The sequence below is a fragment of the Epinephelus moara genome, chromosome 21 (genome assembly GCF_006386435.1).
Source record: "Epinephelus moara isolate mb chromosome 21, YSFRI_EMoa_1.0, whole genome shotgun sequence".
Taxonomy (NCBI): domain Eukaryota; kingdom Metazoa; phylum Chordata; class Actinopteri; order Perciformes; family Serranidae; genus Epinephelus; species Epinephelus moara.
The window spans coordinates 11,916,500-11,936,787 of NC_065526.1; the positions used below are offsets into that span (position 1 = coordinate 11,916,500).

General features: G+C 40.6%; 1 protein-coding gene across 1 annotated transcript in view; it reads right to left on the reverse strand.

Annotated features, from left to right (window-relative positions):
* The window catches only part of LOC126409027 (neurocan core protein-like), a 64,895-nt gene that overhangs the window by 33,823 nt on the left and 10,784 nt on the right, over positions 1-20,288 (reverse strand). The window contains exons 2-7 of the mRNA XM_050074893.1: positions 15,330-15,409; positions 7,660-7,863; positions 5,048-5,230; positions 4,275-4,449; positions 2,200-2,327; positions 219-503 (exon numbers count right to left, since the gene is read on the reverse strand). Coding sequence (XP_049930850.1) covers positions 219-503; positions 2,200-2,327; positions 4,275-4,449; positions 5,048-5,230; positions 7,660-7,863; positions 15,330-15,402 — 1,048 coding nt within the window. The 5' untranslated portion in view covers positions 15,403-15,409. The remainder of the gene's footprint in view (positions 1-218; positions 504-2,199; positions 2,328-4,274; positions 4,450-5,047; positions 5,231-7,659; positions 7,864-15,329; positions 15,410-20,288) is intronic.

Here is a 20,288-nt window from a genome sequence, read left to right on the forward strand (position 1 = left end):
TGAGGGCTTCCACAGCGTGAGGTGGCAGTAATATAAATATTTGACTTTTAGACATTTTAAGTGAATATTTATATGAACCATTATTTCATATTATAATGAAACATTATTGAGGTTATGCTGTAGTTTCACTGTATTCTTGTTTAGTGCTGTAACTCATTTTCCATCATCAAAAATATCACAAAAATGCAGTCAGTGCTTTTCCTGTTATGGTTCAGTACCTCTGTAGCAGTAAGCATCATATAGGGCTGTGGTGTTGTCAGTAGTGCTGTTCGGTGGGATGGTGTGGACTCCTGACCGGTTCCTTCCACAGTCCGGGCGAGGCCAGGTCACCGGGTAGCGGACGCTGCCGTCAGACAACCAGCCAGGGGCGCAGCTGTCCAGGCCGGACTTCCAGGCCAGATAAAGCTGCCCCACTGTGGCCAGCTGGCCCCCGAGGGACACGCAGCGGTCTGAGGCTGAGGACAGAGACAGCCTGCCTGGGACCGAGGAGTGAAACACTTCACCTGGAGGATGGAGACATGAGAACTTGTCAAGAAGCAGATGATGTCTGTTGGATTTCCAGCAGGGAGACACCAGGGTTAAATACTGTATCTACATTTGTGGGCTTAAAAATCACACATAATATGTCTAATTATATTGGTACCTAAAGGATAAGGCTGGTTATAGTCTATATTTTTGATAATCTGGACCAACAAATAGACCAAAACCAACAATGTGGTTCCCTGCCCTGTGTAGCACTCAGCCTATTGTTTGCTAATGAAGTCATAAATCTTTAAAAACAGACTGAACAAATGTATAGTTTCATTTTTTTTAAAAAGTTCAGTAATTTGCTAAAACAGCAGTTTTTAGCAAGGGTTACTCAAACAATAATCTCTACAAACATATATCTGCATATGTATACAGAATCTGTGGGCAACATGACAAGAGTTTGGTATCATCAGCATATTTGTAGTATTGCCCAATCACATTTGAGCGGAACGCATTGGCAGAAATGCAATTTTGCATCCCGTCGACTATGATTTAATGACAATTTAGCATTTTATTTGCTTTTTTGGAAATGTATCTGCATTCATATACAGATATCTGTTTATAGAGATTAGCCGAAATGACTGTTGCATGTAAGAGGAAGTCTTGTCCCAGATATCAGCTTGCTACGTTTCCGAAGTACTGGCCCTCGCCACCAGAGGCTTAGTCAGACAGATAAGCGACAGGAGATCTTACAGCTTTGGATTAGTAAATATTTGTTGCAAAAAATCTTTTGTCCTCTCACTTTATAGAAAGTAAGATTTAAAGGGGCTCAATGCAAAATTCAGAGTATATGTATTGTTTCCACATGGTTCTCAACATGGAGGTGGTTGAGCTGGTGGCCGTCAGCTAATCGTGCTAACTCCACAAACAGCACTAAACTCTGTGCAATATTTATTTATTCCCCCCATGTTAACCTCACTGCAAAATGTCTTTGTCTATACCCATACATATATTCATATATACATATACTTTTTTCCATATGTGCATAAGTGAAAGGTGTATATAGTGTAAATAGTACTGAGTGTGCAGTTGTGTCTCAGTTAAGTATTTTATACTTTTCTAATTCAGATATGTATGTTTTTGTATTTTATCTTTATTCCATAAGTATTCTTTTGCCATTCAACCTGCTTTTTTATCTGTGTCATTTGGTGTGCCATTTTAGTTGTATATCAGTATTTTTATCTTATCTTTTCTTAAACAACAGCTGACAGAGCTAACAGTGTTAACCAGGGGGAACCGGAAGGTTGGTGCTACGTTTCCGTGTCAGGGATGTCCTAATATCAGCAGTAACTTCCGTATGAGTGCAGTGCAAAGCGGTGGCAATGAGCCAGCATTCACTGACATGTACACATGGCTGTACCACAACAAAGAACAGAGAAACTCAGATTACAAGACACACAGAGGGAGCGTGACTTCATTCTCTACTCAGGATGCCATTACTCAACTATATATTTTATTTTTACATAGCAAAGAGTGGGTTACTGCAATATGAGCGCTCTGAATGTTGCATACAGCTCCTTTAAACAAAAAAGAATATCGCCTTTAATATTGTAGCAGAGTATGATGCAAACATCAGTGTAAAAGCCAAAAGATGTGACAGGTTTTGATGTGTTTTGTGTGTGTGTGTGTGTGTGTGTGTGTGTGTGTGTGTGTGTGTGTGTGTGTGTATACCATCCAGTTCTTTTGCAAAACAGTACACATCAAACAGCTCTTTCGGGTCCCTCTTCCCATAATTCCTCACTCCAGCTGAGTACTCCTTGTGTCCATAGCAACCAAGCTCTGGCAACTGGACGGAATAGCTGTGGAGACAACCACGTGGGAGTCATAATGGGAATTAACCTCTTTTTCACTAATCACAGGAAATAAGTCTCGTGAACATTTAGCCATATGAGCATTATCTCAGCTCACATATCAAGGCGTTAATTCTCATAAAGACTTTAAATGTCACTTTAGCATAAATTCTTATTTGCATTCTCTTGTAAAGGTTAAGAGATTAGAATAAATTAAAATACAATTAACAGCAAAGAAACAACAGCGGTAAAAAGAACATGAATCTGAGGCTGATGAGGTAACAAAACAGAAGAACTGAATATTAATTGAGGCAGCATGATGATCCAAGGAGAGAGAGAACAAACTGTACACAAAACAAAACAAATTCAAATTAGAGAATTAGCGGTCGTATCAATAAATACAGTAGTATTCAAAACTGAGCTGAAACAAGCAGTTGATTCACTGATTGATCATTCTGATGGATAATTAAGTCATTCAAGTGTTTTTTATAGTTTGACAACTTTGGAAATACAAATATTCTCTTTTCTTGTTGAGCGTTACAGAAGATTGCAGCAGCCAGTTAGCTTAGCTTAGCTTAGCTGATTTCCCACTAATTTAATAGTCTGATATTTGATTGATTTGTGTATTTTTTTTAGGAGGAAAGGTAAAAAGTATCTGATTCTAGCTTCTCAAATGTGAGTATTTTCTGGTTTTTTGTTCTTGTTTTTTTACTGCACTATGACAGCAAACTGAAAATCTTTGGGTTGTGGACAAACAAGAGATTTGAGGATATCATCTTGAGCTTTAGAAAACAGTGATCACCATTTTTCACAATTTTCTGATTTTTTTCACTGACCAAACTATTAATTGATTAATCAAGAAAAGAGAGATTCAGCTCTCTTGTGTGCTGAATTTATTTACTATATATCTAGTGTGTCCTGCCATCACCTACACCAAGTTATAAGGACTGACAGCACAGTGCACGGGGCATGTGCTTTTAAATTAATCAGCGATCTTTGGGTACAGCCCTAGCCCAGATTCATGTGTAGCCATGACAGTAGACAATGCTTCAAATATGGATGTTGCTGCAAAGAAGCTACAAATTCAAAAAAAAAAAAAAGGATGCTTCACACACATCTTTATACAATACAATATTATACAATCAGCACAGTTTTAAGGTGGACACCCAAGATTAGTGTCACAAATTCAGTATTCAATCAAATGTCTCCTCTTCTGTTCCTGAGACATAGCATTAAATAATGGCCAGAAAAGTGTTTTTGCTGAACATTATGATGTCACAGTGAAGTTGACCTTTGACCTTTTGATATAAAATGTGATCATTTTACCCTATTAGACATTTGTGCCAAATTTTGTCATAATTAGCATATGAATTATTTAGTTATGGCCAAAAACATTTTAGAGAGGTTGCAGTGACTTTGACCTTTGACCACCATCATCTGGTGGAGAATCAAGAGAATGGGAAGGAGAGACAGACAACCTGAAAACAAATTGTAAGAGCCAGGCTCACTGTTTCCTCCTTTTTCCAGCCAGTATTTTTGCTAAGCTAAGCTAACAGGCTGCTAATAGTAGCTTTACACTGACCATACAGACATGACAGTAGTATCAATCCTTTCACTGAAATCGCAGCAAGAAAGCAAACAAGCATATTTCCCAAAATAACTCTTTTGAGCAAAAATTACTAAAGTTCACGGGTTCCAGCTTTCCAATGTGAAAATCACTTAGCTTCCTTGATAGCCAATTATAAATCTTTGGGTTTGGGACTGTGAATCTAGCAAAACAAGCAATCTGAATATAAAAATCTGGGCTAATCAATTCAATAAGAAAACAATCTGCAGATTAATCAATAATACACATAATCTTTACCCTGCTTCAAAGCACTGCCTGACTCACTGCAACTAGTGAGCAACTCTACATGGGTGCAACAAGCTGAAGGAAGATATTGAACATCTCCTCACCGAACAGTCTGATCGTCCAACCAGCCAGCTGCACAGCTGGCAAAGCCGTCATAGTACGCTGCCCACAGCTGGGCCGGCGTGGCCATCTGAGCTGAGTTCTCCTGGCAGGCCTGCTGGGCATCAGCAAATGTGAGGGCGTATCGGGTGCTGGGAGCCTGATAGTGAAACACCACACCTACACGTGCAGACACAAGGACAGGTGGTGAGGTTATTGTGAATTTATTAGAGGGGTAAACCAACACCGCCAAGTTTAAAATCAATAAATCAGCGGGATGTGATCAATAAGCATGTTAATGTGGCCACAAACAGATCAATCTAACATGATGTGAGTCTGAGCTGAAATTTCACAGATGGGCACACAGAAAAATTAGCATTGGTATTCAGTTCAGACTCTTTAATTAAAAGAATTACACAATTAGTCAAGTGGAAAACTAGATAACAAAAACAACAGAGCAGTGAGCGACATTAATTAAGTCAGTCATTATGATATTGATATGGTGAATCAATGTTATTAATGTTTAATTAAATAGAAAAGCTGAAAAGGGTTGGCAGTGCTCCTGTTCTCAGGTTTATCTATCTTACATTAGCACAACAAGCCTGGAGTGCAAAAACTAAAAATCTATAAAGCTAGAAAAAGAATTTTAAAGCCTTTCAAGTTAACACTGCTCAGTCCGTCAGCAGCGTCTCATCTTAGTTTAACTGTTTCCTTTGGGGAGCTGTGGCACTAAACTTTTCTCACAGTGAAATCTCCCGTCAGTGGCTGCTGCTCTTACCGGAGACCACCAGGGGCACAGCGTCTCTCTCATAGTCGTTGCCCATGACAACCTGACAGTGGTAAGTGGCTGAGTCGTTGGTACGCAGACTGGAGATCTCCATGGTAGCATTCAGAGGATTGGCAGTGTATCCTGGCAGCATGACGCGGCCACTGAAAGCCTTATTCACCTTGATTACATCACCTTTGGCACAGAGACAAAGGTTTCTTCATTATGAGTGTCTATTGGCATTCTGCAGATTTTACAGATAAAACATAAACTTATAAGAAGCCCTAAATGCACAGATTGAGTTAAAGGCCTGGAAAACTTATCAATGGGCCTCTTACGATTAGTGATTGGGTCCTATGTAAACACACAGTTGTCTGCCAAACACAGTTTGGGTCATTTCCCACGATCGAGTTTTGTATTTGTGTTTTTGTCTTTACTTTTCCCACTGGTTGGAAGTGGGCAGGACTCAGTTGGAACAACGTTAAGCACGTACTTCTGTGGGCCAATCAGAATTTAGCAATACTAAATGTGTGCTCAAACTACATCCACACAGTCCTGACGAAGCACATTTGTACTGTGTTGTTGAGAATTAAATTAAATTATACACAAATTAAGTTTTTATTTCTAACGTTAAATTTAATTGCTTCTCATACAGTCATTAATATTTAACTTTAGAGTGACTGCACACTCACTCCAACTTCCAAATGCAACTTTTTAAAGCTTTTATTTTTACTAAAAACAGCAGTCTGCTGCATCTGAATCCCAGGCTGATAAGAGCAGTGAGACTGAACCAAAACAGTAAACTGAAATGCATCAAAACATTAAAGGGGTCCTTGATAGAAGAATTCAATCTGCACCTTACCTTGACTTTGCTAAAAATCCTTCCACTCAGGAAGGTTTGGAGCTTTTACATGTACAGTGGAAAACCTCTACTGTATGTGAGAATTTATCTCCTATGAATTCCAGCAGCTGCTCTTGTCAGCTTGTTGAGTTCTCAGTCATTGCTTCATTTATGAGGCCTTCATTAACCCTTTGAAACCTGGAGCGACATCACTGTTCTTGTGCTGCTTTCAGACACCTTTCACATGTATTTCCTTTTGACACTGAGCACATTGGCTTTTCTTACAAAACATAGGGAACAAGGCAAAGAGTAGCTTTGAAAGAAGAGTTCCACAAATTGCAAAAAAAAGAATATATTAAAAAAAAGTATAATAAAAATAATAATGAAAACATTTTCTTGTTTAATTCTTTTTTTTCCACTATTTTTTTGTTTTTAAATATCTCTTTTTACTAATTTCTTGCAAATGTTTTAGGTCATTTCTTCTTTCATTGCTTATTGCCTTCTTCCCATGTTTTTGAAAGAAATCAAAGGGTTTCAAAGGGTTAAATATCTCAAGCTGAGGAGAGCTGCAGAGTGATAATTATCTGTGAACATACACATTTATATCCACACTGTATACCTGTATTTATATTGTGTATTTTTGGGGCATATTGCTCTTTGGATACTATAATTATTATTTTCTTTTTATCTTTATCTCTTGTGAAACCTTTTTATCTTTTATCTTATTAATTTCCTTATATTCTTGTATTCATATTTTTCACTTTTAATACCTCGTGTTTCATTGTCAAAGTCCCTCTAAAACGGAAGTTAAGAGCGTCTTTAGCTTCTGTACTTTGACATATTTCCCCGTGAAATGGAATATTTGAGCAGTGTGCAGTTACAAGAGGGATTTAAATCAAATCCTTCACATCTGATTGGACTGCTTAAAAGTGGGTGGGCTTAGAGTTAATCGGAGCTACAGCAGAGCCAGCTGAGACGAATGTTGGTTTTTTTTGGATGAGTTTTTCCTTATCCGCTGTGAGGGTCCAAAGGACAGAGGGATGTTTTATGCTGTAAAGTCCTGTGAAGCAAATTGTGATTTGTAATATTGGGCTTTATAAAAATAAAATTGATTGAACTGATAGATCAGGAGAGAGATGAGATAGCTGTGAATATATTAGACATCAGCCACATTGTGGTGGAAATGAATAGTTTTGCCCACTGATATCCAAAGGCACATCTCTTCCTGTCTCTCTCCATATTGCTCCATTTGCAGCTACAACCCTCAAACAGTGAAGTGACTGGTGTGTCTCACTAGTCGCCCAAAGTCTCATTTGATTGGATGAACTTTTGTGAAAACCCCTGAGTGCAGAATGAGTCATAAAATATATGAAACCATTTCACAGACAGAGAGAAGACAGGGATTTTGATGTCACAATACACTGATACTGATTTTCTGACATATATTTGGCATATAACAAGAGATAAATGATCAATTAACCAAGGAAACAGATTTAAAACTGGTAAAATGTATTTTCCTTTTCACTGTGTCTTTAAAACTGCATTCAGAGAGGACGTCAAAGCATTTCATTGTACAGAGAAACTTGTTTCAAACTGTGGATATGACAATAAACACTTTGACCTTGACCGTCATCATTTGATCCAGTATTAATATAAACATATTCATTAGAGCATCTTTTCAGTGTACCCTCTAAGCACTAGTAGAAATGTTATCTGACTGAGCAAAGTAGAGTTATGTAGGTCTGATCAGTAGCTAAACTAGTTCATCATGTCTTTGTCTTACCTTTAGCAGAAAGCACAATCTGCTCCAGAGGAGCGCCCTCTCCTTTTGCTGGTACCCTGATGCGGGTCCACAGGAGGTGGGGAGGCTGGATGGAGGAGCTGGTCTGGAGGGTGAAGACACAGGGGAGGACGGCTTTGCCTGCCAGCGTTTGTTGTACTGTGGGATGGGTGATCCTACGCATGTTCACTACGGAGGAGGCTGCGCCTAGAGAGGACAGACAAAAGAACAAGACATAATTAGAATATGCAATTAAAAATATTGGAGGACATTTTGTTTACAAGACAGGAAAACAATTGACAGTGTATTGCATGTATCTACCTTTGGACTAGTCTTGCAATGCAATGTATCTCCACAGCAATGTGTCAGTGCTAGAGAAGGTCTGGAAGCACACATTATCTTTCTGCTGTAGGGAAAAAATGCTCTGGCTTGTTTATATTTTGTTAAACCAATCACAATTGTCTTGGCCCAGGATGCAGTGACGGTGCTTTTGCAAAATACTGTCAGAGGGGAACTCTGCTTGGTGGAACATTTGCACATGAGGAGGCGAGCACTGTCATTAATATGACTGATTCTCCACAAAAAAAACCCACACTACAAAAAATAGTAGGCCTTACAGACATATGTCAACAATGTGATTCAATTTTTAGTGATAAAAGAGACAAACATAATTCGATATTTAGGGCCCTCGAGGTAAAGCATGACTATACTTAAGCTCTGGAAGAACTCACTCAGTGATTGTATATAAAGATGGACAATGCATTTCCACTTCCCTCGAGTGTACAAAAATGAAGCCAGAATATCCTGACAGCTGCTGCCATCTTGGCTGGTGACATCATTCGGAGAGTCAGCACTGTAGCGATCTCTGCAGTGTCAAGTTCCCACTCAGACCAATTGTGATCAGTGCCACTGATACCAACTGACACACACAGCTGCCAACCATGACCTCAAATCCCCTTTTTATAGCATCAAATACCTCATTATAACCAAAGTTATCAAGAAAACAAGCTACTTCACTTAAAGGACAGAGTGGTGCAGGAATGAGTCCTAAAACCCCAAAATGAGTTAGCATTTTAGCACTTCTGGTTCCGTTGTCTTAAAGTAAATGGATTTTTTGAATGGATTTTTGGTTAGATGTCTAAAAAAAGAGATTACAGAACGTCATCACACTGAACACAGCATCATTGTGGTGGCGATGCTGAAGCCATGCGACCGTGATAACTTTTTACTTATGGTGATTACATTTAGGCTTCAAAAATCATAAAAGTGGGGTTAATTTGTGATGATTATCTTGCCGAATGAATATCATTAACATTTATTTGCCACAGAGCTTCTTGTCTGCAATAATCCAAAATCCAGTGGAAAAATCCTATTGTTTTTTTGTCGAGTTTTCATCCCAGCTCTTCAAATATCGCCACGTTGTCAGTGGACTTTAGTGTCTAAATATGATGCGGTAGGTATCCTCCTGTGTCTGTTGTTGACATTCTGTGACCACGTATCAATTTACAAATGTTATATGCACTGTGTCTTTTCAAAGTACACTTCTGTTTTCACAGGAAATATTCAGTTTGTGCTCGTTAGATGCATGGGGCTCTAGTTTCCCGGCGCAGCGCAGGGTGGCGCAGGGTGGCGAACCCCGCGCAGAGCTAGTTTCGAGCAGCGCAACCCGAGACGTGCTCAGTTTGGTAGTTTGGCAGACCGAGGTGCGCTGAGATGGGTGTGGCGGCGCAGCAGGGGGAGGTGTCGACAGATCCAGCTTGGTGCAGTGACAGTTTCGTGCCAAAAGGCTTCGCCGAAGATGCGCTAAAAGCTCGCCAGCTGAAAACAGGTCTACTGTCAGCGCAGGCGGAACGCAGCCGGTGTAAGCTGAAGTTTGGCTGACCGGCAGACAATGCGCACACGTCACCAAAACCTCAAAGGCAGGTTTCCACAATATCAGGCACATTAACGATGCAATAAATAGCCTACCCAAAAAAACACTATTCAATGCAACTATCTGCAATCAGCACATAAATGTATCTCTATATCGACTGTCCCATCACATCTGATGTCAGATCAAAGGGGATTGGCACCCTTTGGCACGTGTAATGGAAACCCAACCTGATTTGATTAACACAGCTGCAAAACTAATGAGTTCACACCCCTTTCAGCCAACCACAAACAGCCACAGCATCAGATAGGGAGTATATTGCTGGATTCTATTGGTAGCCGGAACCGGAATTGATACGGTTTCCGGTCCGGAAAGGTACAAAAGAACACCCGTTCTACCCGGAGGTCTCGTCACCAAACTCGGGCAAGGTCCACGTAGACCGAGTCGGTAGAATTGACGTCACGACGAAGATGGCTGCGCACATTGTGAATGGTAAACAAAGTTATTTGTCCTCAATTTGTCTTCGTATACACTGTTTAATTAAGCGTTTGTGTTGTAAAAAACATACAAGTACTTTGCAATGGCATTTCTGTTTCCACTGTTGATTTGTGTTGGAAAAAAAGTCTGTGCAAGCCCGTTGTAGCCTAAAATCATTTGAACCAGCAAAGTCTTCGTTGCTCAGCAACCATGCAAACAAAAACAAACTTACAGCGCGCTGCCATGTTTTCCGGACTGCTGCAATGAAACGCTTTCAGATCAGACGTGTCATACGGTCATATAAATCCGACAAGGAATGACCGGCCTGGATTGCCGGCATATAGTCAGCATCTGTCATCTTAGAAAAGTCAAAAGAAAAGAAACAGAGTGAGACTGCAAGAGAGAAAGAGAGAGCGCACGCGCGCACGAGAGAAACGCAACATTGATTTACAATTGTGGTGACCTCCTCCCAGGCTACCTTTGCATCATCAGCCCGTGGAGGTCTGCTCGCAGTTCCGTATATTCGGACACTGCGAGCTTGGACCTCCCGGACCAAAACATCAGTTTCCTCCTGGGAGAAGTTTGGCCGTCTGACGCTGCTGCTCTCTTCTGCCATGGCGAATTGAGTAAACTCTCATTACGCCTTCGCGCGGCGCATTTAAGGGCGAGGAGAGGGGCTCATTTGATTGGTGTGATGTGTGTAAAACCCACTCCACGCCTTCTCTCCTCCCTCTTTCCGACTTGCGCAGGTAGGAGGGACGGAGGCGGGAAAGCGGAGTAGCTGCGCCAGGCGCACGGTGTGCCAAACTTGCAAAATCCGCCTGGCCACACCCAGTTGGCGAGGCCTCGCCCGGTCTGCGAAACTAGAGGCCATGCAGTCGTTTTCAAAATACACTTCATACACATCATACTACAGTGAAAGCCTTTTTGCATCGGCATCTGAGGCCGTAAACACTGACAAGTATTTGACAAGTTGGGAATGAGTACGGGCTGGGGAACAAGGGTGAAGCTAACTTCAGTGTTGGCCTACAACTAAACGTCATCACTGCACCCTGTAATAAGTCCACTGTTTGATTAAATCCTGTACAGTACTCTCCCCTACATAGTAGAGGAGATATATATACTGTAGAAAGTGTAGGCTGTACTGTAGCTTCTAACCAAGGTGTCTGCTACAGTAACAAGACCTCAGGGATTCATTAGCAATTTCACACTCATGTTTCCACACGAGAACAAGGAACCGGTTTTATCATTACAGCAAAAGAACATAATGCTGACCCATTATAGGGATCCCAGCCACTCACACACAATTAGATACACACACACACGAGTAGAAACACGCACACGAGTGACCACAGCAGCTCACAGGTTTCAATTAATTATTTCTTTTAATCTCTAACCTACTCTCTCTGTGTTCACACAAATGACTCTGACTGTAACTCAGACTAATTAATTGTGAGTTATTTCATGCAGAGGGAAGCATCAATGTAAATCCAATGTCAACGGGAGAGTTAGGTCCATGGTGCTGCAGATTGATATCAGCAACTCTGTCTGGTTGCCATGACATACAGGTTCAATGTAACCATGACAACAGTGTCACCTATACAGACAAAAACACTCCTGCCTCTTTGTTGCTTTATCCTCCGTGCACCTGCTGTAACATACCAAGAACGATTATTTTATTTTATTTTATTTCACTTTATTTTATTTTATTTTAGAATACTTTATTTAGTAGCAAGCTGATATTGTATTTCTCTTACACATAATAAGACTTTTCCAACCATCAAAGTTGATTTCCTTAAAATGTAATTTATTTGCATATCATAATGACAACTCGGCTATCACCATGACAACTGAGCATACTCCATCCACTAATAAAGGCTGCGAGATGGGGTTGAAATCTGCAGAAACCGCTGGTTAAATGACCTTGAGTTAAATTTCTTTGTTGAAAAATGATCAAAAACAAACTACTATATACTCGTTAACAATCCACGATAAGTTAATGAGCTGTTTCTGCTCACAAAATCTAAAAGTAACATGGACTGTGGGGCGCAATGGTCCCTGGCAACATAACAACAATAAGGCAGAAAACATAATTACAAAGCTTTAATAAGCTTAAAGCAAATTTGCTCAAGGATTTTTGCATTGTTTTCTTGTCTGGTCCTCTTCATTCAAATTCTCAACATTAGTCAAATGCACCAGTTTGTAGAAAACTGATACGAGCCGAACAAGAGAACCTGTGTAAAAAACAATAACAACAAAAAAACAAACAAACAAACAACAAAAAGCCTTATTTGGAATATTGCACAAGGTAGAATTGAATCCCCAAAAGATATTTCCATCTGCATTTAGATTGGACGGCTTTCACAAGCTGAACCCCCTGAGAGCATCTCTCTGTGCTGAAGAACGCCTCCGCTGCCTTCCCCCCAAATCAGATGTAATCACAGAATCACAGCTACCAGGGAAAAGCATGAGAGCCTGAAGGAGACAGAGAGCAGGAACGAGAGCGGGATGGAGAGTATAAGAGAGGAAAATCCAGAGATGAAGATGGAGGAAAGGAAGGAGTGTAAGAAACTGAATGGAGGAAATTAAGAGACTTTGGATGACAAGTGCAGCCTGTAGCATGGTGGTGACAGATGGGACAAAAGAAAACAGCCTATAAAGAGGAAGATGGAGCTGGAAGTGACATGAAAGGACACTCTCTATCAATAACAGATGCCATCTCTTATTCCTGTCAGCCCTCTTGGAGAGTTCAGTGAGCTGTCCAGTGAGGTGCACTGCAAGAGGGCTTTCAAGGCCAATATCAGTGCTTCTTAAACTGAACTGATGGTGCAGACTAATTGAATTTGATCATTTCATGCTAAATTATGTTGCTCACAAACAAAATAAGAACACACTAACACCACAGCAACAAATTAAATACTGATATGTATTTCAAATGCTGACCATAAATGTTCACTTTTGACTTTGGAATCCATCATTTGATAAAAATCTGAACTAAAGGTCTTCTTACAAGCTTTTCCTAGAGCTTTTAACTTAATCTCACAGTCTTCCTTAGCGGTTTGCTCAGTTGCCAAGTTGTTGAAAGCAGGTAAAACAAGTATTTCATTCTCACGTGAAGTAAACAATAGTGTTCCACATGTTATTTGGTTCAAAGCTCTAGAAAAAGCCAAGTCGTCCTTTAGTTTAGAGTACACCCCGTTTCCAGTCTTTATGCTAAGCTAAGCTAACTAGTAGTCATTTCATATTCATCGTACTCTCTGCAAGCAACCAATCGCATGTATAAATGTTGGCATTGTACATTTCTGCAAACCACAGAAATGTTTAATTTGTACATTTTTGTACAAGTGAATATGTTAAAACTTCACTTCACATTAATTTTATGTTGGGACAGTGCTGTGGTTAATGTGTGGTTAGGTTTAAGCACAAAAATGTTTTGACTTTAAAAAAAAAACACCAGGTTTTTTTGCTACAAACACGGCAGCAGTGGCGTAAGGTAGTTAGGATGGGTCCCAGTGCATGCTATTATGATTGGCTCTAGTGCGCCCTAGTTACTACTTATGAAGCACACACACACACACACACACACACACATACACATACAAGTATATCATGTGGGTTTTTTTGTAGCAAAATCAGAGAAATGATGGTGATGGGTTTGATGGGTTTGCCCAAGCACAACCGCCCTGCCTGACATGTCCCAAACTGTTGTTAAAATAAATGGTTTTGGTGCTAATAAAAATCGGTGGCCATGTCCTGAACTGTTGTTAAAAAAGCCACTCTTGTTGCTACAAACACAGCAGGACATGTCCCAGGCTGTCATTGAAAAACCCGATTTGTGGCTACAATCATTGCTGGATATATCCCTAACTGTTTTTAAAAAACACCCGCTTCTACGGTCTGCTGCTGTCTGTTGCTTGGCAGCCATCTCACTTAGGGTGTCACATCATCCACCATCCCCCACTCCTCCTGGTCAGAAACTCACCTCATATATGTAATCTGAACTATATCATACGTATGAAATGTAATGTAACACATCCATGGTTTGCAGATATGTACAATGCCAGCATTTTATTTTGGCGACTGGGCTGCTGCAAGAATGTGAAACAACACCTTCAAGAAGAAATACGTACATCGTCAGGCTGATAATACGATCCCATTTCAGAGCTTCCTCCAACTTCAAGAGATGCAACCTTACACAACTGGTGTGTTGTATCTCTTGCAGCATTTTGTGTCCCACAATCCACTATGCAACATTTTAAGGTTTACTGAAATCATTCAGGTGATTTATATCAACTTATAAAGTCATGAAATACACAGTCGAGATACCATCACTAACAGTAACGTCAAGGTCAAAAAAAAGGTTTATATCCAAAACAAACAGCTTCAAATTCCACTTATTCTTTAGCAGGCTGAACATGTTGTGCACCAGAGATGGATAAACAGTATCTACCATTAACCTGGCACTGTACTGCCAACTGTCAACTTTGTGATAAACCTACAAATTACTGACTCAAAATATAAATGCTTTAACAGCTTTTACAACAACTTAAAACATAGACTTGCTGTCCAGTACTTGCAGGTTCCAATCTTTAATTGTATTTTAGTAGTATAAGTAGATCCATTTGTTTACTACTGTATGCTGGATTGTGCTACAAACACAGACAAAGACATGATTGAACGTTGAGTAATAACTTTCTGCTGTCAGAGCGTAATGACTTGTAAGGTAATGTTTTAATTTTGCAAATGACTCATGCAGTTTCTCCTTTTAATGAAAATCCAGGCTGACCAGCTACCGTCATGCATGCCAATTGCAAGAAAAGTAATTAAGGAGAGAAACTTATCTTTACTACAGGCAGTCAGCAGGCTGCATGTGGGGCCTCAAACCTGCGATACTATCCACCAGAGACCTGCAGCTCTGAGATGTTTTGTCTTTTTGTTCCATAATTGTGAATTTTATGCATAGTTGTAATGGAACAGATGGTCGACTAAACTTGCATAAATGGGTTTGGAGGTGTTCCAGCTCAGTCCCACCGAGCATGTCTGCAAACATCCTCAGCATGTCAGCTCTCACTTAACAACACTCAAATTAGTACAGACCTGTCTTGTGTATTCATGTCTATAGAAAAATGTATTTAGAAACTGTTTTTTTTCCCTTTATCCTGGTCCAGCTGCTCCTCCCTTCTTTCTTTTTCCTGAGCCTCCTTATGTGCTGGTATTATTTGTTGCTATTTTTTCTTTAGATCAGAAGCTGCTGGTTAATTTCCACAGCATCTGGAGATGCAGCAGAAACAAAGAGTGGAGGCACTGTAGGAGAAAGACAACTTACCCGAGCCTAAATAGAGCAGCAGCATCAGAGCAAAGAGGATCTGTCGCCCGGCTGCAGACAGAGTGAGCGCCATCCTGGGCCTGCAGAGAGAGAGGAGGGAGAGAAACCAGAAGAGGATGAAACTCATAGTAAAGTTTTATATACATGAATAAAACAAATACCGGTACTTTACACACAGTGCCCAGACACTTCTCGACAATACAGTTCATGTTTTTTATGTTCTGTAAATATTTTTATCTTTCAGTTTAGTTGTAGCTATTTGAGCTTCTCAAATGTGCACTATTATCACAATAAACATTTATTTATCCATAGTCGTACAATAAGATGATAAATTCTGAATGTATCCCCATCCCAAGGTCCCGTCTTATCACAAAAGGTGACCGGGCCTTTGCTGTTCGTGCTCCACAGCTGTGGAACTCCCTGCCCGGCGATCTCAGGCAGGCAAGCTCAGTGGATTCTTTTAAATCTCTTCTAAAGACTCACTTTTATCGATTGGCCTTCTCTTAATCCTGTTTTATTATTGCTGTACTGTATGCTTACTTTGTTGGGGATGGGTGTTTTTAAGTTTTTTAATTTTTTAAGGCCAATTTTATTTCTCTTGGTGGTTTTTTTATGCTGGCAATTGTATTGTATGTGATATGTTTTATCTCTGTTGTACAGCACCTTGTAACTCGTTTTTGAAAGGTGCTATATAAATAAAGTTATTATTATTATCCAGTGTTGTCACCCTAATTGTTAACGTGCTTTGCCCTTGAAGACAAAATTAAACATTGTGTTTGTTTGTGTGCCGGAATTGACCTGCAGGCTGTTCTCATGCACTTCAAACACAGGACTTTCCCCAAGGAGACCGATGCTCGTGTCCAGTGTGAAACCAAGTGAAGTTTGACTTATTTTAAGGTACATCGACACCATATATGTCGCTCTTTACCTAAACCAAACCAACGTAACTTTATGTTAAATACGTAACTTTATGTAAAGTGCGATGCCATTTCTGGGGCGCTAATAAGTTAAATATCATACAAACCGCTGTATGTGCACTATCGTAACATAGCATACAAATCATAGTTTAAGGATATGTTATGTCCTGAACTTGATGTAACTAATTTTGTCTGTAAATATTTAAATAATTTCTGCCCTTTAAAGGTACAATTTCATTTCATTCACCTTGCATGTTAGTTTGCTGCCATTGGTGCGTGAGTCAATGTTATCTCACAGAAATACGTGAAATGACCACGACCTCTTAACACAACCTTATGTGGTGGTGGCATGTAACATGTTAAATGTATGTGGTGATGGCACAATGGGTTTAGGCAAAAAAAAAAACTTGGCTGGGGTTAGAAACATATTGTGTTTTCGGTTAAAACAAGCTACGTTTGTTAAATATGGAATGTTAAGTATGACATAAAATGGTGTAAGTATATCATGTACAATGTTGCAATGTTACTACGTACGTAAATGACATACATATGTAAAGTTAAAAGAAGTCAGTGTTAACACTCACATGGGACACGAACAGCAATCTCCTGGGTAAAAGTCCTGTTCTTGTTTGACCCATCCACCACTAGGCAGATTTTCTTGCTCTTTATATTACTTATTTGGTTATAACAGTAACCACCACCTATTGCATGACATTGAACCAGGGAATATATATGTCCACCACGACAAAGGATCCTAACTGACTTTATATTGGCATATATTGGTTATATTGGATTCCGTGATGCAGGCACATAATTTTAGTCCAGCACATATTGGGGCCATTTCACATATTTCTGGAAGACCAAAATTGTGAATGAGCAACACATTCTCATCCCAAATTGCCACATGCTGTATTGCTGTTTAGTCAGTGGCTTTTCATGTCTACATATTACCCCCTAGGTATCCTGCTGCATCTGCTGTTGACATTCCAGGATGCGTTACCAACACCGGGACATCAACAAAAGCACATGGTTAGGTTTAGAAAAAAACATCTTAGTTTGGCATTTAGGAAGCAAACTTCAGGCTCCCGGATATAAGCCCTGTTTTTGTTGGACCCATCAACCACCCCTCCTGCCCACCCTATAGGGACTTTCCAGCTCCCTTCATTACGTCATTATAGCCAGCATTTTAACCTGACGCCGTCGAATGGTGTATCATACCATCACAACAGGTGCCGTCCGGCGATGTATCTTAACAACACGAAAGGTTACGTCCAACCACATTACATACTGATGCCGCCTGGCCGTGTATCATTCTGCTGCGAAAGGTGGCTTTTGGCGGCAGGTGTCTGACTCCAAAATCACTGTCAAAGTGGCGGTATATAATGATTTCTGAATGAGAACAGGCTGGAATGAGAGGCAAATTGGAAAGCGCTTTAAGCAAAAGTGTGATATAAATTAATTCAGTTTTCCTGCCAGGTGAAACCGTTTCAGTGGTTTTCGTGTTTCAACAGATGAAGGGCAGCTTGTTCCTGTGTGTGCTGGAAAAAAACTCTCCACAGCTGTCTGGTTTACAAAAACCCTTTCAAAACTAATTAAACCAACTCAAATCCAAAGCCCCATTCTCTCCTAACTCTGTTGGTGATGTTCACTCACACACACGCCAACACATGTCAATCATCTTGAAGAGCTGTCTACCATGAAAGCAGCTCTCACAAGCTGAGGTAGTCGGCATCTACAGGTGTTCACGCAGCAGCATGAAATCTCAACAACACAAAAACTCACGCTGACCTTCACAAGGTTTTTGAATAAGCAAATGACTCATACTTTGTTTTTCTCTCATTTATTGTGAGTTATTGCATTGTGGCCACACCTATAAAATAAAATACACCAAAATGGCCTTGAACATTGAATCCTTGAAAAGCCAGTCTCAGGCAAATGAGGTGATTTAGTAGCACAGCATGCACACAGTAGCCTATCACAGACAGGGATGGATAATGTATCATGTCCATTTTATTTATTGGTGTTATAATGTAATAAGAAATAAACAATATTGCATCTGTAAGGGCATTTAAAGGCCCAGACACAGTTCACTGGCTTGTATTCAAGCTCTGCTTTCCATTTAGCAGATGCCTTTGTCCCCGGACGTTTACATTTTTCACCCTCTCTGCCACCTGAGCTGCAGCTGCTGTTTACTAATACCAATATCGTCATCCTGGTCTCAAAACTGGCCATCAGACATTGTTAGGTCGGACTTGATGTTAAACCATACACAGAGTGACACATCTAATCAAGAGACATGATTGGATCTCATGACAACCACTCCAGACTAAAAGATTGGATTAAGTTTTAGTACACTGCAGTGAAAAAGTGATTCTGGTGCATTCCTACTGCACAACATAGAGGAAATCCTACCACACATCAGAAATGAGCTGCTGACTTTGCCAGAGGATTTGGCTTGGGGCCCGAAGCTTCTCAGCTCAATGGAGAGACGCCTGAGAAGGAGCTTTATTGCCCCGCACTGGTCTGAAATGAAGACGAAGAGAAAAGTATGCTGTTTGAAGACAACATGCTTTCTTTCATAATGCTGGTTTTAGGGGCAACACAAATAACTCAAAATATTGGTTCTTTATACCTTCCTGACTACACAGGCGTTACCAACAGGGGCTTACAACAGATCATTTGAAAGATTTAAAATAGTGTGAGCAGAAATTAGTCCAACCTGTTTGGATTTCAGTTACATAAAGTAAATAATTTATCCAGGAAAGCAAAAGACCTCTTTGCATTCACCAAGGTAACAGCAACTCATGGCCCCAGCATCCTTGATGCTTAGAAAGAAGATTATGCAACACCAGTTCAACCCTTTATAAATAACAGGAATAATGGTCGCTCTCTTCTCCGACCATGTGAAAGCTCAGTAAAACCTTCAACCGCATAAAACTGGAGTGTGTGAGGCAACGAGAAACATTCCTCTCAAAAAAGTTAAGCACTCGGCTAAACTATACTGTCATTAAACAACAATTTGTTGAGTGATTTTCAATGATAGGCAAAGAAGAAGTTGGTGTCTGGACTGTTGGAAAAAGGGGGTTCTGGTGCGGGTTGGACCCCGCTGTGCCACACACTTTGAGGCATGCCATCTCTGAAGGTGGGTTAGGACCTTGTGATGGGCTGTGACAGATTGGGGTCGAGCCGTTGGACTCTTTGCATGTTGAAGGCCTGAACCATTGGTTGAGCTAGCTGGGTGGGTGACAAGAGATTTCTAAAGGCTTGGAGAGGGTCATGACACCGAGAAGTTTGCCCAGTCTTGTAAGCGGAGAGTGTTAGAGAGTGTTGTTATGGAGGGCCTGGGACTGGCAGGGGCCCAGCAGCCACTATCCACAGCAACAGAATACAGAGTTCAGCCTATGGACATCTCTATGGATGCTATACAACATACAACGCTGTGTGCCTATAGACAGCCGCCTTTCAAAGTTTTACCAGAGGGGATTTACGACATACAGTGCACTGACCATCCAATCACACCAGCCGCATACTAACCAGCACCACCTTTTGTTAAGGAGGAGACATCAGATGTCGTGAACGCCTCCCTCTAAATCGCCCCTCTTCACTTTCACAGGCACAGCTGTGTCTTCAGCAGAAAAGAGCCAGAAGTCTCTAAAATGCTTCAGTGGACTTCAATGTGGATGTCCATCCGACACATTTTCACGATGTTGTCTGAATAGGACGCATTCTCAGCTCATTGTAAGAGCCGACGAGCGGAGTGACAGAGATCCAAAGAGAGCTAACAGACGACGCTGGCAGACCTACATCACAGCTCAGCACTGAGCTGTCAATCTGTTGAAGCAGGAGACCAACTGGCCTCATGTTCATCATGACGCAGGAGAGAAGACGGGCCCCTCGACCCAAATCTCCTTCAGTTGGTGGGAAAATTGCTTAAAGAAAAAAACAACGTGACAAGTATGGAACACATCATGTCAGCTGCTGCTGTGGTTCTAGGATAAATTGTGCTTGTGAGCACAGCACGACAGCTTTATGCTTACAATGC